The sequence below is a fragment of the Verticillium dahliae genome, genomic scaffold (genome assembly GCF_000150675.1).
Source record: "Verticillium dahliae VdLs.17 supercont1.4 genomic scaffold, whole genome shotgun sequence".
Classification (NCBI taxonomy): domain Eukaryota; kingdom Fungi; phylum Ascomycota; class Sordariomycetes; order Glomerellales; family Plectosphaerellaceae; genus Verticillium; species Verticillium dahliae.
Window position 1 is genome coordinate 582,068 of NW_009276925.1, and position 26,373 is coordinate 608,440.

The window sequence follows — 26,373 nt, forward strand, 5'->3', positions numbered from 1 at the left end:
ATTCTGTCCCGTAGCAGCTTCATGGACCATACCCGCCAGAGCTGCAGGATGGTGAGGACGAAGGGCTCTTGGACATCATGGCGCATGAACCCCCAGTTGATCAGGTCTCTGAGCGCCAGCGATGTGTGATTCTCGTCAATGTGACGGCCGAGGAGAACCGCAGCGGCACCCTGGTCATTCATGGCCTTCTCATAGCCATGGAGCTGTCGTTGAAGCAAGTCCATAAAGACCTCTGACTTGATGCCCAGGGATGTGAGGATCGTAATGGTCTGGCGGTTCAGGGTGGCCACGGAGAACCGCGCGCAGCGAATAATCTCGAGGCCGTTGAAAGTCGCCTTGAACTTCTCCTGCGATTTCCGAATGTGCACATACATACCCTTCGCCTCGGGCCATACGGCAAGAACGCCTTTGCAGCCGCCCATGCGAAACTGAAAGGCCGACGGCGTCTCGACTGTCTCGAGGCCCATCTCTTCTAGTACCATGCTGGCGAGGAAAGAGGAGATCTTGCCCACGCCATCTGTAAAGCAATGGCCGTTTCTTTCAATGTCGGGAATGATCTGGATGTTGGGGGCCCGAATGCTGCGAATCTCGCGCGTTGTAGAGAAACACTGTCCCAGTCTGGCTGCGAATTTGGCCACAATGTGTATGTGGTTGAAATTGCCCATCCATTGACGCATCTCGGTGCACTTGAGATGGGCCGTCTCGCAGAAAAAGTAGGCACCGCATTCCCTGATCTGAGAATTGCCAAACGCCAGAAACTTGTAGTGGCGGTCGCCGATGCGGATGCCGTTGATCATGGTTAGATAGACCCTCTTGAACACATAGTGGTCCAGCTCCATCTTGGCTCGCGTGCTGATTCTGCCTCGCGTGAGCTCGTCCGTGAACTGGACGCGGAGAAAGCGGTCAGAGACGTGCTGGTACTTTCGTATCACGCGATTGCTGGCTTCGACGCCAGGAGAACTCAGGTAGATGGTCGTGGGCGTGACGACGACTTTTCGGACGATGGCGCAGTAGTGAGGCACCACCGGGTTGGGGTAGTAGCAGTTGGCTTCGTGGCTCTCAAAGATGTCCATCGGCTGCTCGACGGCCTTGCCTCGGTCGGCAAAGTATTCCAGTATCCATTTGGCGCGGTCCTGCTGGAGACCTCGGAGACGATCTAGAAACTCCTGCGACAGCTTGTACTCGCAGAGGATGCCACGAGAGATGCAGACCTCGAGCTGATACTGCACGGCAAAGTCAAAAAATCTCGCTGTGGGTGAAGAAGTGGCATTCGAATGCATCAAGGAAAGCCAATCATCATTCGGATCTGGCTTGGAAGTCTTGACGGGCTTGTTTCGAACTGGTTGGTTCTCAGCCGGGATGAGGCACAACTGATCTGGTAGTTCTGAGCTCTTGTCAAGGCGCGTGAGCTCGATATTGAGGTCTTCAAGGGCCCCTGTCAGATTGCGAAGGTCTTGGCCAGGAGCATCAAGCCGCATGCGGAACGTCGTCCAGCGGCCAATGTCGATGAAGCTTGGGTCATCCCACTGGTTAAGGAGGCCGAGACTGTAGTCCTGGGGGAGGTCATTGTCGTCGAGGACATGGGAGGCGCGCACCCACTGGTCGTTCTCGGTCCACATGAGCCTGTCGGCTTCAAAACTGCGAGCTATATCTTGGTTCTTGAAGTAGTACGCTGGCGGATAGCGAAGGGGTATCGTGAGATGGAAATCGCCATTTCCGAGATCGACGAGCGACGCACGCCGCATATGAGCGAGGTCAATCAGAATCTTGTATTCACGGATGGCGTTGTCGCAAGGTTCCTCTCCAAAGACTTGGCCCAACTCGGCGTCTGGCGTTATGGAGATGGGAAAGTAAATCGCGAGGGTTTTGTTTCGAAAGTCGGCCTTCAGCCGGATACACTTGGGGTCGTTGCCCTGACCTTGGGAAACCACTTGTTTCTTGGGCATGATCTCGGGCCCTTTACCCGTAGGACTGAACTCCAGCGTCTTGATGTCCAAGGTCATTCTTGCCGGATAGAATAGCCGCGAGTTGACCGTGCTACGAATGGCACCAAAGGCGTGGGAGGGCGGGTCGAGTTCGATGCGAATGGGAACCGCCGCCTGGGCAGGGGCCAGGTTCACTCGAGCGAAGACGTAGCGGCCGTTGGACCAGAATGGGGTCACAGGAGGTGGTTCGAACCGGACACGGGCTTCGCCGGTGGGCTGGCCTTGCCTACCCTCAAAGTGCTCGATGTAGACAATGTTGCCGTACTTGGTGAACTCTGTGTGGATGTCTTGGACACTGATGATCGGGAGGCCTCGTAGCCTGACGCTGATCTGGGGCCATCTTCGCCAGTCTTCTTGTCCGGGGCGCTGGGCAGGTGCTGAAATGCCCGAGTGCTGCCGGTGATGCGTCAGTCTTCCTCCACGTGAAGTCCTTGACACCTTCGAGGGTGGCGTGCCGCTGGCTTGCTTATTGGGAGAATCCATCGTGATGAGGGACATGCCAGCCAGCCATCAGCACCTGGGTCAGTTGGTGCTGGCTAAGGGAAGGGAGCTGTGTTGAGTTCAGTCGTTAGCCAAGAGGAGGCAGGGTAGATGTTGAGGATTTTGCTTGGAGCAGAAGGCAGCAGGGAAAGAGGTGACGGCGGTTCTCTGTGATTCACTGCTCCAAGAGGAAGGAAGAAAGAGATAGTGACAAGAGAGAGTCCAGGCAAACACAACGGGAAAGAAGCTTTAAAAGATCACGACAGGCGACACTGTTGTTCGAGAGGCAAACCACGTTTACCCTCTTCCATTGATAAGAGAAAATACTCACGTGTTTGCCTGCGGCTGCGGGATGGGGCATCCGAACTGTGGCTGTCAGCGTCTGTCGGAGCTCAAAGTTTTTGGTTCAGTCTTTTCCAAGCGACGCATTCACTTGCTGCACGCAAGGCGAGGTACCCCAGGTGTAGGAGGAAGTGACATACGAGAGCTGATGGCGGTCGGTGGCTCATCGACTGCCAGCCTTGCTTGCGTCCCCTTCCATTCTATCACCATGTACGCAGCCCTGACATGTGCAACAATTAGCATGCACCGAACGCCAGACCGCAACACCTTGGCAATAGCAACCAGCAAACCGCTTTTTGATACCCCTACAATGCTCCTCCCTACCTGACCACTTCCCATCCTCTGTGCGTTCCGCTGCCAAGATGCGAGATGAACCTCATGATCGGAGGACAGAATCAATCATGTCTGACAAGACAGAATAGGACCCACCAACAACGATTGCTCCTCTGCTGAACCCATGCAAGAGCCAGATGGTCGAGCAGCGGTAGACCGGACTCGCGCGTCCTCCATGCTTTGCCTCTGTCCCTCGACACTTCAAGGGAGATCCATAATCTTTCCCGGATTCATGATCCACAGGGGGTCCAGCGCCCACTTGATCGCCTTCATCACACCGAGCGTGTCCTTGCCCGCCTCCAGCAGCAGCGACTCCTTCTTGCCCCAGCCGATGCCGTGCTCGCCCGTACATGTGCCCTCCATGTCGAGGGCCCGCTGCACCATGTTCTTGACGCACTTTTCGACCTTTTTGCGCTCGTCGGGGTTCTGCGCATTGTAGATGATGCTCTCGTGGAAGTTGCCGTCGCCAATGTGGCCGAGGATGCTGGCGAAGAGGCCCAGGTCGTCCATCTCCTTCTTGCTCACCTCGATGAGCTCGCCGAGGCGGCTAAAGGGAACGGCCACGTCAGTGCTCCCTACGACGTATAATTAGTCTCATGAAGCTATACCCGCCAGGTCACAAAAAAAAAAAAAAAACGAGGAAAAAGCCAGGATGGTAGCGAGCGGGCATAATGACGGCGGGTCGACTCACAAACTTCCTCGCCGTTCCGGCGCAGCGCAAGCATCGACCAGAGCGACTCCTTACGCGCGGACCACAGGAGCTTCTGCTCGCGCTCATCCTTTGCAAACTCAAAGTGGCCGCCAGAATGCGCGCGCGTGATCCTCTGGACGAGCCCAATGTTCTCCTTGACGCCCGCCTTGGTGCCCGAGAACTTGAAGAACAGCGTCGGCAGCTCCTTCCAGACGCGCGGGGCCGTGGCGCCGCCCATGTTGACGACCTTCATCTGCACCTCGTCCATGATCTCCATGGCGGCGACGGGGATGCCGTTCTGCATCACCTCGGCGGCGGCTGAAGCGGCGTCGCGGATGGTGGGGAATGTGACGACGGCAACCGAGAAGTCTTGCGGGATGACGGCGAGTTTGAGAGTCGCTGCAGACAGTCAGTCGGTCGTTGCGCGGGGGGGCTTCGACAGGAGGACTACTCGCCTTCAGTCACCAGACCCAGCGTGCCCTCGGACCCGACGAAGAGGCCGTTGAGGTTGTAGCCCGCGGATGATTTCCTTGGCCGTCTCCTCGTCTTGATGACTGTGCCGTCGGCTAGGACGACCGTCAGGTTGATGACCCAGTCCTTCATGGTGCCGTACTTGACGGCGTTCGTTCCAGAGCAGTTGGTCCCAATCATGCCGCCGATCTTGGCGCTCGGGCCTGTCCTCATTTTTCAGCAGCCATTCGAATGGATAAACTCATGGTTTTGTTCACAAGACGTACCAGGATCGATGGGGAAGAAGAGCCCGCTGCTCTGCTTGGCAAGCTGCTCATTGAGATCCTGCCAGCCGATGCTGGGCTGAACGACGATATCCATGTCCTCCTTGTTGAATTTGATAATCTTGTCCATGTAGGCAAAATCAACGCTTATGCCGCCAAAGGGAGCAGAAAAGTTGCCCTCGAGGCTGGAACCGCCTGAGTAAGGGATGATGGGGATGCGGTACTTGTTGCAGATGCGCGCAATGGCCGAAACCTGCTCCGTCGACCGAGGGTAAGCGACGGCGACAGGGAGTCCTTCAGGGTTGGTCGATGACCACTCTGAATATCCGTGAGCATGGAGATCCTCGGGATCGGTGGAGATGATGTCCTCCTGGCCCAGCGAGTTCTCGATTTCCTTCAAGGCCTGTGTCACTGCCGTCAGCCATCCTTGCTCGTTCACAGTCAGTAGGAGTAGGACGGCACCTACACGTTCCATCTGAGACATGTTCGCATACTGCGGCTGGCGGCCTGGCTTGCCATCCAGCAGCGTCGGGCCTCGACCCGAGGTCAAGAGCGACGTGCCCCAAGATGCCTCTTGGCGACTACTCGCCAGCGCCCAACCGATGGTGCCCGTCGCAGCGGCGAGAGCAAGGACGGACCGTGTGTTCCATCCTCGGTGTTCGGAGCTGTGCTCAGAACCCTGGTGCTGCTCTGCGCGACGTGCAGGAGTGGTGGTGAAAGTCCGTTGGCAGGGCAGTAGTGTGGCACGCCCAGCAAGCAGAGGGCCGCTCATGCCGGCCCCTCGAAGGAGGGGCCTGATGCCAAAGCTGGCCGACATGCAGAAGGCTGCGCGGTGCATCTACACACACACTCACTCACACGCACGTGAAATCCGGTCCGGAGTCGATGCAAGACGTTGATGCGGAGTAACCGCCGTGCCGGGGATCGGCTCTAACTGAACCCGATGACGGTGACACGCTTCGGTTGGTGATGGCCCGGAATGCGGCGATTAAAACTCGCAACTCCTGCGGAATGGGCGCAGTGCGTAGGTGCGTGGGACTGCTGCTGGCAGTTTCGACGTCAAGGGTTCTTCTTCTCAATCACCTGCCGGAACGCAACAACTTCGGAGACAGGTCGACTTGGAACAGAGAGAGAGGAGAAGGGGGGTGGGATCCGTTGTGCTTATAAGGTGGTCCAACGGGGAGACAGTCTGTGCCTCCGGGTGGTGCTACCGGAGGAGTGTATTGTTGCTGGTGTCGTGATCAACTTATCCAGGCATTAAGACCCGTTTGTTGTCATCAATCGCCAATAGCGAACAAGGTACGACGGCCAGCAGGTGAAGCTAAGTGGAAGCCTCTAAGAGCTGGGGCTCGGTGGAGATGGAGAGCAGTGAGACGATGGGGTCATCCTTGTCATGCTCGACCCTGCCGAGTGTGATCCTCTCTGGTGGGGGAGAGCGGAGAAGAGTCGAGAAGGAAGAAAAGGGCTTAGGGTGATGGGGGTGGAGGACGTCAGGATGGGGGGGTTTCTTTCGGGCCTGAGAGTCGAGCGACGGCGGCTGAATATAGAGGCAATATGTCTCCCGTGTCTCTATTTGAATGAACGTCTGAGTAAGACCAAACGCAACGAAGGCAGCAAGCGAGCTCTGGAGGGGAAGGAATCAGCAGGTGACATTGGAGTACTTTGAGGGTACTGGTTCGGTTCCTCTTTGGGCGCGAGTTGCAGGACGAACACTGTGGGTTTAGAAGACTTGCTGGTCTCGTGGCCCCCCTCCGCCCCCTCCCCAACCTCAACCTCAGGGGTAGGTAGGACTCGCTAGGGTGGGCTGCGCACTTCTAGATGCGTTCCGGGTGACATGATCGCATAGTGACCGAGGAAGAAAGTTCCGGCCAAGTAAGGTGACAGAGGCCGAATGCACGGCGCAAGACATCGATACCGATACCGCCAAGGGGGGTGGTGGAGTGGTGGGCCGGATGAGGGATCGTGTGGGGGTTGGTCTCTCGAGCTCTCCAGGGGGGAGGGTGTTTCTGTCTAGTGGCTGATTAGTAGGAAGAACGCCGACTCTTACGCATGCTTCTTACATCATGAGTAGGAGTCCAGCATGAGTAGGAGGAGGTGGGAGAGAGAGAGAGAGGTCTCGTGAAGTCCTTCTCCTTCTGTCACCGTTGTGCTTCCAACCAACGAAAGGTACGTGGTGTGCGATCATGCACAGCGCAGGCGGCCTTGCTCCCCAGGCATCGCTCCCCAAGCCTCGTGCCGTTGTCGTCCTGCTTTGTACGCCCGCCAGGACGACGTCGACTCGTCCGGGGTTTCGTAATGAAAATGCCCGATGGGTTCCCCGACAGACATGGATGGCGCCGTACCATAGGTGCACGCACGGGATGGACGCTGTGCGGCATGGTAGGCCGGGGGCCGCCCAGGCATCTGACCACGCAGGCCTGCGAGCTGGGTAGGCGTGAGGTCCAAGAGGCTCCGATTCACCATGCAGCTTTCCGACGACATGGGTCCGGCGAAGTAGTTAGGGCGGCCTCGTTCCCGTGTCGTGTCTGGGGCGTGCTGGGTCTGGAGAAGATGTATGGAATTCGATTCGTTGACGAGGGTCCCGTCTGGCCCAGACTCGTCCGTCGTCCGCTTTGCCATGATTGCTTTTGGTAGGCAGCCGCCATGCGAGCTGACTGCGGGCTGTGTGTCCCCCCATACTCGTCGACGCGGAGAATGCATGTTGTATTCCCAGGTACTGTCAGTGCACCTCCAGGTCGGTGACGATCACGAGGGACTGAGGAGGGTACGGCGACCATGAGTATCTCGGCATATCCATTGAGTTTGATGGTGCCTCCTACCCAGGCCAATGGGTGGCCCATCCGGATCGTAGCCAGACTTGTTGCATCTCGGTACGTGTGCCGCGGGAAGTGATCACCAGATGTGGTGCCGAGAGTGCAGCTGCAGTTGTGGGTGTTTGGATGTCAGAAGGAGAGAACACTGACCGAGGTGGGGAGGCACGGTGGGCGGGAGAACCAGGTAGCGGCACAGCGTGTGGCTGCGCTGATGATCTTGTCTTGAGCCACTGGATGGCCAGGGACCACGGCTGCTACAGGCGACGCGCAGTGGACCACAGGGGGCTCGCTCACTGTGGTGCCAACTCGCCCACTGTGATGCTAACTCGCTCACTGTGGTGCTACACTCGTTTTCCGTCGGACGTCCCCCGCCCATCACCATCAATGGCCATTCCGAGGTTCCCGAATGGAGAGATACAAATTGTCATGGTAATCCCAACGGCTACATGATTCAGTCGCACCGACGGTTGCATTTCGCGGGGTTGGTTGCAGAGCCACGGACGATGCAACAATCACGCCCATACCAGACGGCAAAGACAGCTCAACCGTCTCACACCGCCTCACCACCCGCAGCGGCTGATCACCGTCTCGCCTCGTCACCCCAGCTGGGCAGGTCGTGACACGACCGCACCCCTCGCGCAGAAGCTGCTGCAGCCAAGTGAAGTGACGCCGTGCGGGCCAGGCTAAGCGCGCGACAGGACACGAAGAGCATGCGCTGCGTGCTGCTGAGGCCTTGGTTCTTGACGTTCCCCACGCGCCAGAACCTGTGGAGGCATGCATGACCCCCCCATGCGATCTGCGTTCATGGCCGGTATTCCGTGGGTAGCATCGTTGGGCCGAAGCTGCGGCTTGTCAGCGGATGCATGAAGGGCTTTGCAAATGTTGCCCTCCTAACCACCTGATATTTACTTACCATACCTTAGGTAGGTGCCTTAGGTACCACCTTACGTTATGTAGGTACCTAGGTGAGGTAGCAGGTAGGTTACAGTCATGCGACAAAAAAAACGATGGATTTCCGATTTCACACCAAAGCACATAGTTTTCTAACCTCTATTGCTTCTTCTATAGATTACTATAAATAATAATCTTACTAACACTAATAGAACTTTACTAAATCTATAGCTTCCGTTATTTAGATTACTGATATCTATTTTATTCATCTTATAATAGCATTTGAAACATTAAATAAGTACATCTCATAACGGTAACCCGTCGTTTCTTTTGTCTCTCCCCTGTACCTAGGGGAGGCCGCAGACACCTCCCAGGCCTCCAACACCGAACATGAGGCCTAGACTCCAGTCGAACGCCTTGCGCTCCCTGTGCGAAAGCCCCGGACCCTGAAAGACATGTCCCAATAAAGCCGTTCTCAATGAGGCCGCTCGGCGAATTCGCACCTGGGATTGGCCTGCGCCTTGGTGCCAGGCCCGGCCATCCAGAGAAAAATGGGTCGATCCTAAGGTGCGATTGACATGATGGAGCTAGAGGTGCACTTGATGCCGAATTAGGAATTTCCGTCACGGTCTGCAGACAGATGTGTTCGTCGTCGATAGCGTCCGAAGGCCGTCTCCTGTACCTTTCGACGCGGTGTGTTTTTGCTACAGAGGATGACAGTTGTTGTGTCTGGCACACGAGCACTGTGCTCACCTGCGACAGAAGAAAAACGCCAGACAGAATCATCTTTATTTATCTATCGCCATTACCTCTATCCCAAATCTAAACTCTATGACAGGCCACGCAGTTTCTCTCCTCCAGCATCAATCGTGTCCTCACAACTTCTTCAGCATGATGCGATCCGTCTGGATATCTCCCCCAACATCAAACTCATGCTCGCCAACCACGCTGAACCCGAGCTTGGCATACATCTGCGCAGCCTTGTGGTTCTCCTCCCAGACCCCGAGCCACATGTGCTCAAACCCTTGCTCCCGCGCCTGCCTCTGCGCCTCGTGGATCAGCAGCTTGCCGACGCCCTGGCCGTGGTGCGCCGCCGAGACGTAGATGCGCTGCAGCTCAATCTTGGACGCCACGTCGTCGACGCACGGCTCGCTGCCGCCGCGCGTCAGGAGGACGAAGCCGATGATCGTCGTGCCGTCGCCGTCCGCCGCCACGGCCACTGTCATGTCTTTTTGTGTGTCTTCAATGTCCCGCGCCGTCGCCGCGACGCTGTACGACTCGTCTAGGTAGGCTTGGAGCTGCTGCGGCGTGACTGAGTGGCCGAATGTGGCGCTGAACACGGAGGACCCCAGCGCCGACACCGCCTCGGCGTCCTGCAAGGTGGCCCGGCGAAGGGCTGGGGCGGGCGTTGTGGTGGCGGAAGACATGTTGTGTGTCGAGAGTGAAGATGTTTATTGCTGAGGGCGGAGGAAAGAAGAGGAGAGAGGCTGAGAGTGCCGAAAGTTGAGGCTATCGTGGAAGTAAGTGAAGTCTTGAATAACGTCAACCGTTGAAGCCAGCTGGCCGATACCAACAGCCATGACGCTGGAATTCGACAGGGCGCGCCCTGCTGGTAATCCAACTTCCCTGAGTGGGCCGAATTGTCGGGCCAGAGCGGGTCCGCCTTTGCTCCCTCTCCGCGTGGTGTTCGACCGTCCGCCGATGGCTGCCGGAGCCAAGGAGTCATCCATCCCAGCATGACATGTAGGGTAGAGAGGGTACTTAAGGCTTGGAAAAATCCTTCAAAACAGGCCTTCCCTTCCAAGGTATCATCAGATCTCCTCACACCCGAACCCCAAGCAAAAACATCATGTATATTCGAGCAGTCCATGCAGAATCAAGCCTCGTGGTTCTGAGGCAGCTGATCCGAGACAACCCCCTCGGACTGTTGACCACTGCGATCCAGTCCAAGGAGCACCCGTTTCTTCAGTCCAGTCACATTCCGTTCGTCATCGACGTCGACGACGAATCGAGCGAGACAGAGACTGGCCGTCTTCGTGGCCATCTCGCCAGAATGAACCCCCACAGCAAGGCCATGATTGAAGAATTGTCGTCCCACCCCGAGAAAGGGGGCGTGTTAGAACAAGATGTCCTTGTCATCTTCACGGCGCAGCACCATTATGTCACGCCCAAGTTCTACACTGAAACGAAGCCTGCCACGGGCAAGGTCGTGCCGACGTGGAACTACGCCGCCGCCCAGGTCTACGGCCGCGCTCGCATCTACTTCGACTCCAAGTCTGACGAGACCTCTGCGTTTCTCCAGAAGCAAATAACCGACCTCACTCGCCATTCCGAGACGAGCATCATGGGATACGTCGGCGGCGAGCACCCGACGGACTGGAAGGTCACAGATGCTCCCGACAAGTACATTGAGCTGTTGAGGAAGAGCATCATCGGCATCGAGATTGACATTGACCGGTTGGAGGGCAAGTTCAAGATGAGTCAGGAGATGGGGAAGGGAGACAGAGAAGGGGTTGCGAGCGGCTTCGGGAAGCTTCAGAGCCATGTGGCCCAGCAGATTGGCTGCATAGTCAAGAAGCGTAGTGACGAGAAGGACCAATAGACGGCGCCGAAGAACCGCACGCTCATGAAACCCTCCGTGTGGTGGAGATAGTTGGCGTGGAAAGCAATCGGCTCAGCACCTCCCTCGATATTTAGGGGTGGATTTGTCTTGAGAGATCATAGGCATCATCCATTGCTGGCCTCGTCCCCGGAAGCCAAGCCATTGTTTCCTTTGAAATGCAGGAGCCACTCTGCATTATCAGCAGGATTCTGATTCCATGTATCATCGCTGTGTGCCATCACCGTTAGTTACTTTCAGTCCTGCTTGGTCGTCACTGGCGGCGCCAGATGATCAACTCGTACCTGTCAAACATAATCCCCCGGGCTTGATTCTGGAGCTCTTCATCCGTCGGGATGTGACAACCAGGGTTTCTAGGTGAAATAGACATGGCCACGAATCTCGACAGCTCACGTCTCAGGCCCCAGTAGTATGTGTCGGTAGAGAGGAAAGTGAACCTCTGTGGACCTGGCAATTCCGCTGGTAGCTCTTGTCTTGAAAGTTCCTGGTCGATCGGCTCGTCCAAGCCAAATACAGGCTCTGTAAGCGTACCAAGAGTCGCGTTGCCGCTTTGATCTATCTGGTATTGAAGCTCACGATGGTGTGGCGCATGAAACCCAAGTTCTCCGAGGTGGATACCACGACTGGCTCGTAACGCGTTTGCTTCAGATCGTTGCCGAAACGGCGCCATCCAGTGAGGAGAATGATTGATGAGGCCTGTCAAGAAGGACACGAACAACTCAGAAGGCTGTCTCGACTGCGCGTCTGCGTCCCGTACGACTTGGCACGCCCCACGCTGCAGGTCAGCATCATCGACTGGCGATTCGTAGCCACGATTCTGTGCCATGAATAATTGGAGTTGCTCTTCCAGGCTGCAAGAGTCGAAAATGTCCGCCTTGCTGTTGATTCTCAACTCTGTCGCCCGATTCTTTACAACGCTTGCCAGAGGTGTATTACGAGCCCGTCGTGCGACATGCTCATCGGACATTAAGAGGTCTCGCAACCAGGACCGCGGTGTGTTCAGAGCATCTTGAGATGGCGATAGCATTTCGGAACCGACGATAACGCAGCAGCTCTCGTACTGCAAAACCTCTTGAGACGGGGGCAGATTCTTTTCGTCGAGACATGAAGCAAAATAGTCCAGCTCAATTTTGATGAGCTCAAACGCGTTTGCTGGCGTTGCTGGAGGGCCTCTGTCCGTCGTGAACGGCCACGGCGACGTGCGTTCAAACTCGATCAGATCTAGTGGAGCAGAATTAGAGTCCATGTAGGAGAGGTTTCCCAAAAGACAAGGAGATAAATGGGGAAGACCTGCAAGGCGGTATTGAATTCTGGACCATCTGGACCACGTCATCATCGAATCCCCAGTCACCAAGCCACTGGGCCATGGTTGCGCCGGATTTGAAATGATCGGCCAAATGGTCGGCACGCTCCATCCAGGATGTCATCAGTAGGCCACAAAAGCCACAGGATGACTTGATGTTTTGTATTGTTTGTTTCCAGTGTTCCATGAGTGTGGGGTCAAACTTGACGTGATGAACCGCCTTGAGGTGCTGTATGAGGTGGTCTTTGCGGTAGAAGGACCTCTCTTCAGGTAGCCGGTCCATGCACACTTCAAAACTATGCGTCTGCATGTGACCCTCGTCGGGCTCCGGTTGAGAACAATATACACACGCCTGATGGCCGTCGTCATCTCGCGTGTACGGCTCCTCTGGTGAGCACTCCCATCTCTCCAGAGAGAGGTGCATAGTTTTCTCGTGCCGCTGCCAACCATGTTTCTGGGCAGAAGACTCCGTACAGAACGTGCATTGAAACTTGCGCGGTAGCTGCGAGAGCTTTGCACGTGTTGTTGCCGACTGGGTGGCACGTCGATTTCGTCGCCTCGCGTGTTCCGTGTATCTGGCCAGGTCGCGCGACTGTGCGCGTGAAGAGGCAGATCCGTGTGAGTACGCAGAGCCGCCAGAACTGTTGCTAGATTGAGACGTTCCAGCACTGCTCGCAGACGACCACTCTCCCCAGACTGAAGGCTGCGCCCTCACTGGAACTGGATGGCCCGGCTGCGCTGAGGCATCAGGATATCCAGATATAGCCTTCAAGATGGCTGTCGCATCCGCAGCCTCGTCTTCCGGGGGTGAGTTCTGCCACCTTCCCAAGGGGTCCATCTGATCTACTAGCTTAGACGGCCGCGAGGTGGGGATAGCCATGGCCTCGAGGTTTGGTGTCGATAGAACGCTTGGTGATGTAGGCCGTACGGGAACCCTGGACTTGGTCCGCCGGCGAGTGTTCGCAAGCCATGTAGAAACCTGCAGCTTGTTGAGCCCAGTCTGGGTTTGCAATGACTCCATGTCTCCAGTACGGGGATAAGGATGGTCCTCGTGTGCTGCAAACCAGTACCTCAAGACGCGAAGGGCCCTGGTAGAGAACCGAGTACCGACTTTGACGGGTACTGACGATATCTCTAGCTCGGCTGGTCCATTTGCGACCACAGAACTCGACGCGCTCATTGCTTCTGATGGCCAGTCCGTGTCGGCTGTTTCATTGTGATTGCCATTGCCGACGGTAGTGTGAGGAGCCAGAGCGCCGTACACTATGGGCGCACATTGACGCGCGCGTGGAAGGTCGAGGATTGTCTTGGGTGAGGGGAGATTCTGGCGGCGACAACATGGGCGACAACATGGGGCAGCTACAGCGTGTACTTGCTCATTGAGGATGATTTAGAATGCTGACGAAGAGACTTTTCACATCTCTTCCAAAGTATATCACAACATGACGCCAAATCCTGACGAGCGTTCCAAAAGATATTCATTCAGTGGATACGAATCTATCTGTTCTACCATCCCTCCTAGATACCTTACTATGTGGTTATATCGCTACCTCGGGTTATCTTTCCTCAACTGTAACATGTAGTGCGTTGCAGGCTTCCAGGAGGCGACCCTGATCCCACGACGGTTGAGAATCTGGCAGTACGAACCCCGAATACGGTGCGCCAGCTTGGCGAATCAACTCCTCCAGTCCTTGCCCGTTCGTAAACGACCACGCTCTCACAAACCGCGTGCCAAACTCAAGTTGGAAAGACTCGCCAGCCGAAACCACCAGCGTCTGGCCCTCTCTGACCTCGCTCCACGCCGTGCCTCCTGCTTTCGTCTGCACCCTCAGCACGCCTTCCAGGACACAAAAGCAGTGGTCCACTGTCGCGAAGGTCAGCCATTGCCGCAGTGGCGCGGCCTCGTACACCTTTGACGACTCGATGCTGGAGACGGCAAATTTGCCGCCGCACTGTGAAGCGTGAATGAACGGCCTAGACATGACGCCTCCCAGCATCCACCTCGGGCCGGTGTTTGCTCGAAGGAAGTACGGCTCGCCAGCGGATGGCAGGACGTTCTCCGTCTCTTGCCAGTCTCCCAGTGCGGGCGGTTGGTAGTTTCTCTCGAAGTGGACATCGAAGCGATCTTTCGCTGTCGCCATCTTCTGGCCGAGGAGAGCACCTAGGTTGCGATTGTCATTCTCGGGCACGAGGACACCGTCGTAGGACTCGGCCACAAAGCGGAAGAAGTCGATCCAGTCGCCGGGAGCCACGAGTCCATATAGTTCCGTGTGAGGCCCCAGCATCTCGGGGTTGTGGATGACTTTCTGTGAAGGGATCAGCCGGAGGAACCAGTACGAAAGGGCCGAGGCGTGGCTCAGGCACAGCTCCTGCAACTCACAGGAGGAACATAGGCAAAGTCGCCAGGCCCCATGATGCGGCACTTGTCTCCGTTCCATAATTTAAGGGATCCCTTGGTCACCATGAAAATGTCGTGTGCCTCTTCGTGCCAGTGGAAGCCAGGCGCGTCGGACAACACGGCGCCACTGGAGAAGACAGCTATTCCGCCATTTGTCTGCTTCGAGGAGGCCAATATACGGAAAACACCTCTACTACCGGGAATAGTGAGCCTCTCACCCTCCAGTTGGTCGATTATGTAGCTCGTCCGGGCCTCGGGAGGCACAGCGTGAACGGAAACACTCATTGGGATGGGATGGGTAAGTCCTGGTGTAAGTACTGGTAATTTGATTTGGTATGGATTGAAATAGGGTGTCAGGTCCCTTAGGTCTGAGCTTTTGACAAGGAATTTGAGTCTGGCGAGGTCAGAGGAACAAGGCTTTCTGTTCAAACCTGGGTGACATCCGCCATCGGTTTTGAGATACCATCGAGGGCACATCCCTCATCCGGGACCCCAACTCGATCTGTGGAGAGCCCCATACGGCATCCCCACATCGGAGCCAGATCTCTGGCTCTGCATGTAGGGCCCGGGAATGCCGAGTCTCGGGTATCGGATCTTCCGCTTGACGTCGCTCATTGTTTGACCCGAGCTTTGGGGCATGCAAGCAAATGGAAACTACCTAGGTATACACTCGAACCCAGCTTCACGGTCGCAAGTCTCACATAATTGTTGCCTTCTCTCACTAAGTCTTTTTATCACTGACAACACAGACGACGAAATGCCGAGCAACAACACCATGGCCAAACCGAGCAGCTTCAGGGCAGTCTACAAAATCGAGGACTCGCAGGAAATCGACGTAGATGTGTACCTGCCCCAGCCAAATAATGAAATTGCGCCACAGACCAAATGTCCAATACGTAATGCTCTTGAGAGACCTGCAGATTAGCCTGTTTCCAGTCTAACCGAGCGTAGTCATCAATATTCATGGGGGCGCGTTCATGCTTGGGTCTTCCCGCATGGTGAATCTTGATCAAGTTCAAGACTGCTTGAACCGAGGCTGGATCGTCCTAGCTCCAAACCACCGCTTATGTCCACAAGTCAATCTTCTTGACGGACCGATGCGTGACTGTCGAGACCTGTTAGCCTGGGTCTATGACGGGGGGCTTGATCGAGCCATCTCAGAGCAAACCAGCGATGTTAGGTTCCTCGATCTAGATCACGTATTTTCCTTTGGAACGTCGTCAGGGGGTACCTTGGCTCTTGCTCTCGTGAGTCCACTCGTTTCCATACAAACTCTTCCATGATTAACCTCTCATTCGAAGGGTTTCGGGGTACCCCGCCCAGTGGCTGGCATATTCGACATGTATGGTCCTTGCAACTTTTCAGATCCCTTTTGGACGTCGAAGCTTCCTCATGTGGCTGCAAAGCCCCCAAAGGACCTGACGGAAGACTTCATGAACAAAGTCTACGATGAGCGGCCTGTCCCCATTGTCGGGGGTGTTTCGCTCGAAGGCCAAGCCCAAGGACCTCCTGATTTCAGCGACCCACGTCCAGCTTTTGCAATGACACAAATTGCCAGTGGTAATGTGCTCGGCGCCATTTACCCTTCGAAGGATTGGAAATCGGTTGACCCTCTGCTGAACATCAACCAAAACTTCCCTCCGACCTACATCGCCCATGGGGCGGCGGACACCATGGTACCGATTGGTTTGAGTAGGGACCTTCTCCGAGCACTGGAGCAACATGGGATCAAGTCTGGAATGTGCGAGATCCCTGGCGAGGAACACACATTCGCAGCAAAGATGCAAGTTGGTTCTCGAACATGGGATTTACAGCGAAGAGGGTTCGACTTCCTACAGAATCTAATATGATCTCTGATGTATTCAAACGTCTAGATTTGAGAAATCCACATGCCAATAACAACTCTTGCTGTTCAGTTCAATGCGACTGCTGAACCTGTGACTTCCACATTATGCGCCCTCAGATCTCCGACGTCTCCAGGGGCCATGGTGGCGTATCGCTGTTCTTGTCGCGATGCTTTGCCCCGAACGTCAGGTTCAAGGCCGGGAGCGTAACGGGGATTCATAAAATCTCCGAGTCGTGTAAAAGACCGCGTGGCATAACCTGGGGCTGGTCCAGAAATCGTGTTCCCCATGGGGTTTGCTCCACGCCGGGATATCCAGACGGGATGTTGCGCTCGCCATGGGCAGAGCCGGTAACCTTGGCTTCCCCAGATTTTGATGGCTGGCAGGTTTCAGTGTTGGACTTTTAATGCAGTGCAACCTTATATTAATGACTTCATTCTCGTCGCCTTTCATAATGTTAGAGTATCAGCTTGCCAGACTCCTCCCCTCAACCCTCCCAGTCAACACTCTTCCTTAGCACTAATCCTGGTAGTGCTGCTTGGCCGATCTCGTTGACGGCAATACCCATATCCGCAGGTAACTTCAATATGACTCAAAAACAGACAGGAAATGTCAAAGACTATGACGACAACTTCGTCATCGGAGTGGACAAAGCCAATGTTTCCCATGCAGAGGTTTCTGTTCTGTCCGCTAAGCAGAGGATGAGCCCCTGGGACTGCATGCAGCAGAATCCCGAGATTGCTCTTCTGACATTGTACGCCAATAGTACGTTCTTCCAATCCGTTTTCTGTGTGCTCTGGGTGTTCTAGGTTCCATCTGACATGTGTTGTAGTTGGGTCTGCCATGGTGGGTTATGAGAACGTCGCTCTGTCTGTCTGTCTCGCCATGCCGGCCTTCCAGTAAGTCTTGTTTCTGACGCGGTGCACAGCCCGACCTGGGATGCTGATACTTCGTCTTCGTTTACAGAATGACGTTTGCTTCTGAAGTCAACGGAATACTCATCACGCGCACTGGCAGTCTGCCTGGAACGCTACCTATAACGTCATGAGCATGCTTGGATCTGTGGTTGCTGGTTTCCTGCAGGACTGGTTCGGACGCCGCTCCGTCTTCCTAGCGGCCATCATCTGCTCCGTAACGGGTACTGCGATCAACTACGTTGCGGAGACACCGGCAGTACTTCTCGGCGGCAAAATAGTCACGGGTTTCGCCGTCGGTCTCGTGCTCGCTGGTACTCAGACGTACGTCTCTGAGATAGCTCCTTTGCCCATGCGCGGTATTGCTCTTTCGGCAAACACCATCATGCTTGTAAGTTAAAAATCCTGTTCTCATTAGATATGTCGAGTTCTAGGAGATCAACAGAATACTAACCCTGATATGTGTAGAACCTCGGCCTGCTCATGGCTATTTCTGCAACCTTCAGCCGTCTTTCCATCATGGATCCGTCTACATTCAGGGTCGTCTTCGCCGCGGCCTGGGTCTTCCCCGGCCTCTTACTCCTTGGTCTTCCCTTCGTGCCCGAGTCGCCGTACTGGCTCGTCATGAAGGGCAAGCAGCAAGAAGCCCGCCGTGCTCTCCAGAAGCTCTCGCCCGCGGGATCAAACGTCGAAGCCGCACTCGTGCAGATCCAGTGCACAGTCGAAGCGGAGCGCGCCCTGTCTGCGGAGAAGGCTTCGCTGATCGACTGCTTCCGCGGCACCAACCTCAGACGCACCCGCATCATTCTGATCTGCATGTACATGCCGCAGATTTTCGGCGCCTCTCTGTCCGCCAACGCGCCCTACTTCCTCAACCAGACCGGCCTTGACAGCCACACGGTGGTCATGCTTGTACAGATCCGTATCAGTCTCGGCGTCGTCTCTGCCCTTGTCAACGTCTTCTTCATGATGCGCCTCCGTCACAGGCCTCTCATCTTTGCCGGTGTCAGCTTCTGTGTCCTCATGTATCTGACCATGGGCATCTTTGGCACCATGGAGCGATCGCCCAGGAACCTCAAGATCATTGGCATTGCGCTCCTCATCACGTCCATCTCGTACGGCCCTGCTGTCGGCGCGTCAACGGCTGTCGCCGGCGAGACATCTGCCACAAGACTGCGCTCCAAGTCCATGGGCCTGGGTGAGGGCTTTTCTGCGATCTGCAGCGTCCTCTGGCAGATCATCCTCCCGTGCCTCTTCAACCAGGACCAGGCCAACCTCGGTGGCAACATTGGATGGATTTTCTTCGCCATGGGAGCGATCTACTTGGCCATTACGTACTTTGACGTTTCTGGCACCAAGGGGCGCACTTATGCCCAGCTAGACACCATGTTTGAGAAGCGCGTCTCGGCTAGGCGCTTTGAGAAGTATCAGCTTGATGCTGACGAGATTGTGGCTTAGTCGGTAGGTTTGCTGTGAGGGATCTTGGTAGGAGGCTAGTATTGCTCAAGGCGTCGGGCGAGACAGGAATTGAGTTCTTTGCTTAGCGCTGTGCGATGTAGCTGCGATTATATTGCATAAGTTTTCAAGGCAACAATTGCGATGTGTTCGAGAGATCTGCTGGAGTTGACAGATGATTCGGGCTCCGCGGGTCTCAGCCAAACCCATCATCTTGAAGCTTTGGTGGGATGATGAATAGAAAGTTCGACCCAAATACCAGAGGTTTCTGTGACAACTTGTCTACTGCGTCACGTAGTAGAGCGCTCAAGAGACGACTATGATGGTACATCACCATTTCTACAGGCTCGAGTCTCTGTCAGGAGGCCTTCACGGAGCTGGGGCTTGCTGGAGCCTAGGGACTACGAGAACGCGTATAAGGGTTGCGAAAGGCTAGAATTCAGATGTGGTTTACCTCAATACCTGTTATCTATTGCCTGCGGACCTAGTGCGGAAGACCACTTCACTCTGCTCAAACCCACGCTCTGGCAATCTCATTCCTTGTTAATGTGCTAGCATTGTAATCATCATTGCTAAAGTCGCGTCCGGCACTTCAACCAAGCTTCTTGTAGTGTGTTATCCATCTCACACTAATTTATCATGTGTCCAACGTGTTCTGCTTCCTCCGGCTGTGAGACGACGCAAGCGCATTACGCTGCTATCCATCGCCTCAGGGTAGACCAAAACCCGCTGCGCTTCACTCCCACAGGACGAGAGAGCTTCGGGCCCGGAACGGGCAGCGGAGTCTGCGCCTCCTTCGCAAATGGCTTCTCTTTCACCGCTTTCCGCACCTCGGCAAACGCGTCGTAGCCGTACAGCCATGGCTGCACCTGCGGACAGGTCCACCGGCTGGGAAAAGGCCCCTGCAGAGGCTTGCCGAGCTGCGACAGGAACAGCTCGTCTCGCGCTTCCTGTGCGGGACCGTCTGGCATGTGGAAGGATTCTCGCTGCCTATCTGTAAGCACTGAACAGCTGGGATAAGGCTTTCTCGACGCAGAGGGCGGGACGTACTTGTTTGAAGGTCTCTCTGACGATGGCGTCACCTCTTGATTTCCGGAGCTTTTGGTACAATTGCAGTGCCTGGGCTACTTGGTCTTTCGATTCAATGTGTCCGAGAAGTAATCCAAGGACGGCCGCGTCCTCGATGGCAGAGTTGGCGCCCTGAGCAAGATATGGAAGCATGGGGTGGCACGCATCGCCGCTCGAAAGGGGTCAGCATAAGTCGAAGGCAGATAATGGGACCAACCGACTTACACGAAAACCATGTTGGACTTCTCGTTGACCCATTCGGGCAGCTCCTCGACTGAAGACCGATGAAGTTAGCAAAACTGTAGAAGGGGTCTGAAGGCAGGCTGCATTACTGTGTATGAGCTTCCACTTTTCAACAGTGTCGACCATTCCCAGGAATCGTCCCAGCACGGGGTCCCAGTCGCCGAAAAGAGCCCGCATCTCTTCTACGGATCCCGCTTGACGGCTGACGCCGAGGGGCAGATCGTCCGGGACCAGCAGCACAATGTTGTACATGCGGCCGGCGCGCACCGAATAGCCTACGGCATGGGCTCCGGGGCCGATCCAGAAGTGCACGGCCGGATTTGAGATCCATAGACGGAGCTCGGGATCGGTAACCTGCTCAAGATCGAGGACAACGCGGTACGCCAAGTCACCCGTTGGCCTCGGCAGGTCGCCCTTTTTTGTAAAGAGGGTGCGGCTGCGAGACCAGAGGCCGTCAGCGGCAACGATAAGATCCGCTTTGGCTTCCAGGCCCGACTTGCTAGTGACTTGAGCAAGGTTGAAGTCAATATCGTCCACCTTCTGACCCATCTCGAACCGGACACCGAGGGCCTTGGCGCGCTCGAATAGCGCTAGCTGGAGGTCGACGCGGTGCATGTCGAGGAACGGAGCGTCGTATTTGCGGCGTATGTTCTTGTCAAAATCAGACTCCATGGCGAGAACCTTGCCGGAATACCTGTGGACGAACAGGGACGTGGGCTCGGCTGCAGATTCCCATAGTTTGTCGGGCATCTGCCATTGTTGGAGGATCCGTGTGCAATTTGGTGTCAGTTGCAGTCCTGCGCCGATCTGGGGTGATTCTATTAGTTTGTCTTTTGCCATCTCGGCCGTCAGTGGTAGGTATACCTCGAGAAGCTCCTGGGTAGACTCGAAAACTGTGACCTTATGGCCAGACAGACTGATGGAAATCGCCGTGGCGAGACCAGCCAAACCAGCCCCGACGACGATAACATCGAGCTGCACGGGCGACTGTGGAAGAATAGGGGCCTACAAACCGTCAGTCAAGACTCCTGAGACGTTCTCGAGCCATGAGAACATGCCATTTTCCAATGTTACGTCGGTATGTGCTGGCACAATTGTGGATGACTGGGGAAGCTTGCATGCGCTGGAGCAGTAACCAGCCTCACCCCATCCAAGAATGGCTGCCCAGATGGACGGAGAAATATCAATAAGCACCCCATGTTGGGCTCAAACCCATCATGTGGTCCCGGCTGGGGCGGTTATCTTTCCGGGAAAGCCTGTCTCTCAGAAAACCAAGTTCAGCAGTTCGGTACGTTTCTAACAATCCGCTCCAAGTTGGGCCAGGAAGCTGGCTCGGCTTTGCCGCTCAATGGGGACCGGCAGATCCGGGAAGCCCGGCAATGCCGCGAATAGGGGGCGGTTGCAGCTTCCCCGCAGCCCCCAATTCGATGGTCTAGAATTGGCTGGAGAATATCCAAATGTAAACTGAGTGTAAGTTGAAGTTGGCTGCTGGATTGTCGAGGTTGGACAATGAATACAGGTGTCCTGCAGCCACAGTCTCGGTCAATTTGAGCAACGCATTGTATCCTTTAAGCACTCAAAAGACACATCAATGCCTCCTAAAGGTCCTTTCCGGTTGGTGACGGTCAACACGGCGCCTGAGCGGGCAAAGAGGCTCATTGGAAGGATGACCGAGGCCCTCCGCGATGAGTACACGATAGATTATGTCGCCAATTGCGGGAGTGAGTTCAAGAAGATGTCCAGCGGACATGAATAGCGAGAGGACCCGGGCTGACAGCAACACAAGGCATTGCCGAAGTAGAGGGCAAGGTCAAGGAGTTCAAGCCAGACGTCCTCGTAAGGTTTCCTCGGTTCCCGGGCGAAGCCCAGGAAGCACACAGACTGCCGCTGAAAGCTAGCACTAACGGCCTATCAGTTCTCAGCATCCATGTGGTCGGCCGAGGAAGCTGCCGAGATACAGAAGATTGCGAGAGAGATCGTGCCCGAGATTAAGACACACGCCATTCCTCAGGGCTTGCAGGTGGAGAGGGGACCGGATGCCATTGTTGAGCATTTGCTGGAGGAGGTGTCAAAATTGCTAGGCTGAGATAGCGAGTGTAAACGGGCCAACTGTACATACTATGATATGCCAATCAAAGTGACCCTGTGTTCTGTGTCTTTTTGATGTGAACTATGATCATGATGAACTGAGCACCGTGCGGTACTGCCTCGTGTTCTTGCACCCCTCGTGCACCCTGCACTTCAGGGACCGATCCCCATCAGCACTCTCTGGGCAGCTCCCTCTATAGTCATCCTCCACGACGGAGCCGACCTGTTGCTGCTTTGACCTGAGCTCAGGGTGGAGCAGGGTGAGCAAAGTGTGATCATCTCTGGTCTGCTGCTTGTCATGGTTGCAGCTGGGACCTTACATACAGTGGTGTTGGTGCCTAACCCTGCCACGTTGTACTGGCCAACCGACCGCTAAGTCAAGGCAGAGGAGCCATGCGCAGCTTGAAAGCCTGGCCAGTGGCCAGGGCTGGTGTGATATAATTCATCAGCTTCAAGGCGTAGTTGATAGGGAGAAGAGTACCATAAATGAGGCTCTGTAGACAAAACTGCCAACGGATGTCTCGTATGAAACCACTCAAGCTCAAGTGGGCATTACAGGGCTGAGCTTTTGTTTTAGTCGAAGTCAGATTGTCTGGATCGGCCATCTCACATGTGATCTGGACATCAGTTGGGCAGGGCTGTCCCGGCGATTGCAACAGTCCTATTTAGCCTGCCTTCTCTTACTCATCAGGCTTTCGACGCTTGAATTCGTTGCCCTCGCCATTGACAGCATCATCCTTGGGTAGTGATCATTTCCTGGCCGAAACAGAGCCTGCCGCAGAGCTGTTTCTTCTTGCATGGCCGCCGGGTTGTGCTCCGTCATCAGGAGGCAATATTGCCTCTGTAGATCGTCGCGTTTCATCGGCTGCTTCGGCGTTGAAGATGTTAGGTGATGTTTGTGGTGGAGTGGTCTTGGTACATGATGGGCCCGAGGTTGCGCTGTCGGAGGTATCTCTCGGCGAAGTGCCGCCCGTCGGCGCTGCTTGTGGCCATGTACTCAACGCTGGCGCATTGTTCTTCTGGAACGCGTCAGATAGTTGCTCCGCAACACTTGTGTTCTCGTGGCTTTCTACTTCGTTCACCGGTGCAGTACCTGCTGGTGAGGCTTGCCCCAATTGTCGTGCTGGCGATGTCCCGTCCACTTCCTCAACCATAAACGCTCTATCTGCCTTAGCGCGGGCGGTCCAGGCATCGTCTTGTTGACCGAACATTTTGGCGATGGAGTCGGTTGGGGACATGCGGTTATTGTCGTACGCATACTCGTCTTCAAAATCGGTCTCATAATCTTCGTTGTCGTCTTGGCCGGGAACATGATCATTTCCATTAATATTGCCGGCAGGACTTTCCTTCTGGGGACTGGTCTGGGCCTTGTCGTTGGTCTCGTCGGTCTTGTTACGCAAATGCGTATCTTTCCAGCTGGTCATGGCACAAGAAATGAACTGTAGGAAGCTGCCTAAGCTGCCGGTTCGAACGGCATCAAGGGCTGCATTGTTGACGACTCGCGAGGGCCAGTTTTGAGTGCGATAAATAGTCGCCAGGGCGATGTCGCGGGTGGCTTCTTTCAACTCCTTCCAGCGGGCCTCGCGTTGGTCGGCAAGAAGCGTCTCAAGATGATCGCGGTCTTGGGCGAGTGAGGCGGCGGTGATGGCGTCGGCGAAGAAGTCATCCATGCCTCGGAGGGGAATGGTGACGGTATTGTAGTCGTACCAGTACTTTTGGTACAGCTTCTCGCTATCTTGGAAGCCGGGTTTGGCCTTCCGTACCCAGAGCGTCCTCCTCTCGTGGCTGATCATGGGCGGCTCGTAGGCGGGCATTTCGTGAGGATAGGTTTCGAGCTTGGGGTATGGTCGAGTTGTGAGCCTGGGGAATGTGCCCGTGTATCGGGCAAGCGGGATCCGCAGGGGTAGCTCGGGAGCGTCGATACCGGCTTGCGGGTGCGTTGGCGATACGGTAGGTGGTGGTTGCACTTTTGCTCTGATGTGGTGGTCGCGAGGAAAGTTAGGTATGTCCATCTAGTCGCCCACCATGCTCGGTCCGTAGGTACTTTACCAGCGAAGCATTCTGCAGGGTCAAGCAGTACCAAGCTGAAAGGCGTGAAGAAGTGAAGCCTAAGTAGGTACGTGGTATATGGTCACCTGAATAGGCAAGCCCACTAGGTCACTACTCGGAATAGCGCAGAGACTTCACACTCACCATCACTCTACCATGGCAGAGGTAGACGAACCAGTGGAACATATCCGTATTCATCCACAGTGTGGAGCTTGCGGACACGTTTTCGAGGTTGCGGATCGTATAGCTTCTGTTATTTGTATGTTCAGCTCACTTTTTTCCACCTCTATCTTGACTAGGTACTGATTCCTTGCTAGGTCGGCATTACGTGTCTTATCGTCGATTTGAGGTCATCGACGAGCAGGACTTTACAGTAGCACAATGTGGGTGATGGGGGCATAAAAGTTCGTACGGAAAGCTGTCCTTTGGCCGCTTTCGATCCTGCAACAAATGCAAGCTGGATGTCGCTACAGTACATGTGGATTGCTGGAACTTGTATTCGGCTACAGCAGAGCCGGCAGAACCCAGAGAGCCCCGTTAAAAGATCTGCCGTTTTTGGAAACCGGGATGTATCCGTGGCAGGGCTGTCCGCCTCTTCTCCTATCACAAGGCCGCAACAACCAGCAACTGATGAAATGTGCGGCTGTTCTCATAGGGCTTGACTGGCTTGAAGCCCGCTTGCCCCGTGAATTTGCTGTCATGATCTCAAAACATCTGAACCCGAATACCCTAACGAGTCTGTGTGCTGTGTTGAGAATCTCCGGAAAATTACGACAAATGAGCCCAGCGTCCTTGCCCCGGTACACCTCTCTTGTATATAATACTGGGAGCGCGGAATCATGCCAGTGTTGACGTTCGATGACCCCAAAACACCCGTCAGGTTGACCATAGACTTCAGCGGCATCAAAAAGATCGAGAACGACTCGCAGCCGCGTCGACCTCGGGAGCTATTGAATGTCTTTACGGTTCTGAAGGATTCTCATGGTATCGAAGCCAACTTTGAGGTGTGTACATGAGACGAGAAGTGTTGAGGGGGTAGTCACTAATACGTTCAGTATCGCATATGCCGTCTCGCCGTACCTGCTCTTTCACCGCGCTAGCTGGGAGTCATAACTGGTCCCGGTCGAGCTCGTGAGCTCGGGCAGTGGCAAGGTGTAAATGACATAACCCGCATATACATGTTCGTAATATATACCGAAACCCCAAAGAGACAAGTATAGGACCGAATTAGCCAGAGAGTGATGGATTGTATGCGAGCGAACATGTAGCGTCATGAATGTGCTAGTGGCCTACTATTACGGGCACAGTGGACAGGCAATCAGGTCCGGGGGGTGCCCTCTATATATGACAGACTGACCCTCAGTGGCCACGCGTGGACAAGGCGCTTGGACCACCTCTAGACCTATGGGGGAAGTGGAGTAGGATTTTAAGCTTTAGCTAATAGGGTATAAGAGAACTTAAACGCTTATTACTATAGAACGGCTCTATGGAATATTATAAGAAGTATACTGTTCTATAGCTACGATTTTTTCACTATTTTATAATATATATATCGTTATAGTTTAGCTTTTATTTAAGCTACTAGAGTAGTTATAAGACTCTAACTCCTTATAACTCCTATACTTATAAACTATTTATTAAAAGCTTATAAGCTTAAAAATACTAAAGATCTAGCTTTAAGTCTATATATCTAGATATATACTAGGTCTAGATTCTCTAGAAATTAATATAGTATAGAGTAGGTAACAAAGTTTATATATTCAAGGTAGAATAGGTTTTGGAAAAACTACCTATTTTAGTGTAAAAACGGAAGATAACGGCAATCCATCGTTTTTTTTGTCTCCCCACTGTATCTCGGTAGTGCTTGCGTAACTTGCGTTAATGGAGTCCTGCTTTATTTGTTACCCACTTGCCAAGTCGGTACTCAAGGTCCTAAGCTTGCTGGGTAGGCAGCTGCAGCCCCCCTAGCCACCCAGCAGGAGCTCGGTAATAACGACCTGGGGCAGTCGCCAGGCATGATCAGAGCCTTGGCTTTGTCGATACACTTCCCGCATCTGACCTTGCTTCTCCAGTCTGCATCCACCTGCGTTGTATCACCACCACAGGCCCTTTCGACAGCCGC

The 26,373-nt window shown here is 54.7% G+C and overlaps 11 protein-coding genes across 11 annotated transcripts in view; 5 read left to right on the top strand and 6 right to left on the bottom strand.

Annotated features, from left to right (window-relative positions):
* The window catches only part of VDAG_02528 (RNA-dependent RNA polymerase), a gene marked incomplete at both ends in the record, with an annotated part of 4,743 nt that extends 2,275 nt beyond the window's left edge, over positions 1–2,468 (bottom strand). The window contains one exon of the mRNA XM_009653181.1: positions 33–2,468. Coding sequence (XP_009651476.1) covers positions 33–2,468 — 2,436 coding nt within the window. The remainder of the gene's footprint in view (positions 1–32) is intronic.
* A 452-nt stretch (positions 2,469–2,920) lies between these two features.
* On the bottom strand, positions 2,921–4,595 carry VDAG_02529 (D-lactate dehydrogenase). Its single transcript, XM_009653182.1, has 3 exons — positions 4,287–4,595; positions 3,832–4,230; positions 2,921–3,715 (listed from the first exon to the last, which is right to left on the bottom strand). The coding sequence occupies exons 1-3, from the start codon at positions 4,513–4,515 to the stop codon at positions 3,342–3,344; spliced, it is 1,002 nt and encodes a 333-aa protein (XP_009651477.1). The 5' UTR covers positions 4,516–4,595; the 3' UTR covers positions 2,921–3,341.
* A 4,549-nt stretch (positions 4,596–9,144) lies between these two features.
* Positions 9,145–9,696, bottom strand: VDAG_02530 (protease synthase and sporulation negative regulatory protein PAI 1; the record flags this gene model as incomplete). The annotated part of the gene is made up of 1 exon (XM_009653183.1): positions 9,145–9,696. One exon carries the CDS (start codon positions 9,694–9,696, stop codon positions 9,145–9,147), a length of 552 nt encoding a protein of 183 aa, XP_009651478.1.
* A 422-nt stretch (positions 9,697–10,118) lies between these two features.
* VDAG_02531 (uncharacterized protein) lies at positions 10,119–10,871 on the top strand (the record flags this gene model as incomplete). The annotated part of the gene is made up of 1 exon (XM_009653184.1): positions 10,119–10,871. One exon carries the CDS (start codon positions 10,119–10,121, stop codon positions 10,869–10,871), a length of 753 nt encoding a protein of 250 aa, XP_009651479.1.
* Positions 10,872–10,996: 125 nt separating this feature from the next.
* On the bottom strand, positions 10,997–14,875 carry VDAG_02532 (cupin domain-containing protein; the record flags this gene model as incomplete). The annotated part of the gene is made up of 5 exons (XM_009653185.1): positions 10,997–11,099; positions 11,174–12,208; positions 12,543–13,516; positions 13,770–14,498; positions 14,573–14,875. 5 exons carry the CDS (start codon positions 14,873–14,875, stop codon positions 10,997–10,999), a joined length of 3,144 nt encoding a protein of 1,047 aa, XP_009651480.1.
* A 490-nt stretch (positions 14,876–15,365) lies between these two features.
* VDAG_02533 (uncharacterized protein) lies at positions 15,366–16,440 on the top strand (the record flags this gene model as incomplete). The annotated part of the gene is made up of 2 exons (XM_009653186.1): positions 15,366–15,486; positions 15,956–16,440. 2 exons carry the CDS (start codon positions 15,366–15,368, stop codon positions 16,438–16,440), a joined length of 606 nt encoding a protein of 201 aa, XP_009651481.1.
* Positions 16,441–17,021: 581 nt separating this feature from the next.
* VDAG_02534 (uncharacterized protein) lies at positions 17,022–18,806 on the top strand (the record flags this gene model as incomplete). Its single annotated transcript, XM_009653187.1, has 4 exons — positions 17,022–17,199; positions 17,267–17,333; positions 17,421–17,739; positions 17,817–18,806. 4 exons carry the CDS (start codon positions 17,022–17,024, stop codon positions 18,804–18,806), a joined length of 1,554 nt encoding a protein of 517 aa, XP_009651482.1.
* A 686-nt stretch (positions 18,807–19,492) lies between these two features.
* On the bottom strand, positions 19,493–21,313 carry VDAG_02535 (FAD binding domain-containing protein; the record flags this gene model as incomplete). The annotated part of the gene is made up of 7 exons (XM_009653188.1): positions 19,493–19,789; positions 19,854–20,043; positions 20,097–20,145; positions 20,204–20,864; positions 20,979–21,119; positions 21,189–21,237; positions 21,309–21,313. 7 exons carry the CDS (start codon positions 21,311–21,313, stop codon positions 19,493–19,495), a joined length of 1,392 nt encoding a protein of 463 aa, XP_009651483.1.
* Positions 21,314–21,705: 392 nt separating this feature from the next.
* Positions 21,706–22,200, top strand: VDAG_02536 (uncharacterized protein; the record flags this gene model as incomplete). Its single annotated transcript, XM_009653189.1, has 3 exons — positions 21,706–21,835; positions 21,892–21,950; positions 22,030–22,200. 3 exons carry the CDS (start codon positions 21,706–21,708, stop codon positions 22,198–22,200), a joined length of 360 nt encoding a protein of 119 aa, XP_009651484.1.
* Positions 22,201–22,951: 751 nt separating this feature from the next.
* Positions 22,952–24,729, bottom strand: VDAG_02537 (uncharacterized protein; the record flags this gene model as incomplete). Its single annotated transcript, XM_009653190.1, has 4 exons — positions 22,952–24,174; positions 24,227–24,263; positions 24,396–24,501; positions 24,632–24,729. The coding sequence occupies 4 exons, from the start codon at positions 24,727–24,729 to the stop codon at positions 22,952–22,954; spliced, it is 1,464 nt and encodes a 487-aa protein (XP_009651485.1).
* Positions 24,730–25,090: 361 nt separating this feature from the next.
* VDAG_02538 (uncharacterized protein) lies at positions 25,091–25,351 on the top strand (the record flags this gene model as incomplete). The annotated part of the gene is made up of 2 exons (XM_009653191.1): positions 25,091–25,255; positions 25,307–25,351. 2 exons carry the CDS (start codon positions 25,091–25,093, stop codon positions 25,349–25,351), a joined length of 210 nt encoding a protein of 69 aa, XP_009651486.1.
* Between the last annotated feature and the right edge of the window lie 1,022 nt (positions 25,352–26,373).

Bases quoted from the DNA above. Each gene is read 5' to 3' on its own strand.
- VDAG_02529 (XM_009653182.1), bottom strand. From the start codon at position 4,515: ATGAGGACAGGCCCGAGCGCCAAGATCGGCGGCATGATTGGGACCAAC. The intron at 4,231-4,286 runs GCGAGTAGTCCT...GACTGTCTGCAG, and splicing joins GCTGGGTCTGGTGACTGAAG to CGACTCTCAAACTCGCCGTC. The intron at 3,716-3,831 runs GTGAGTCGACCC...TATACGTCGTAG, and splicing joins CCGGAACGGCGAGGAAGTTT to GGAGCACTGACGTGGCCGTT.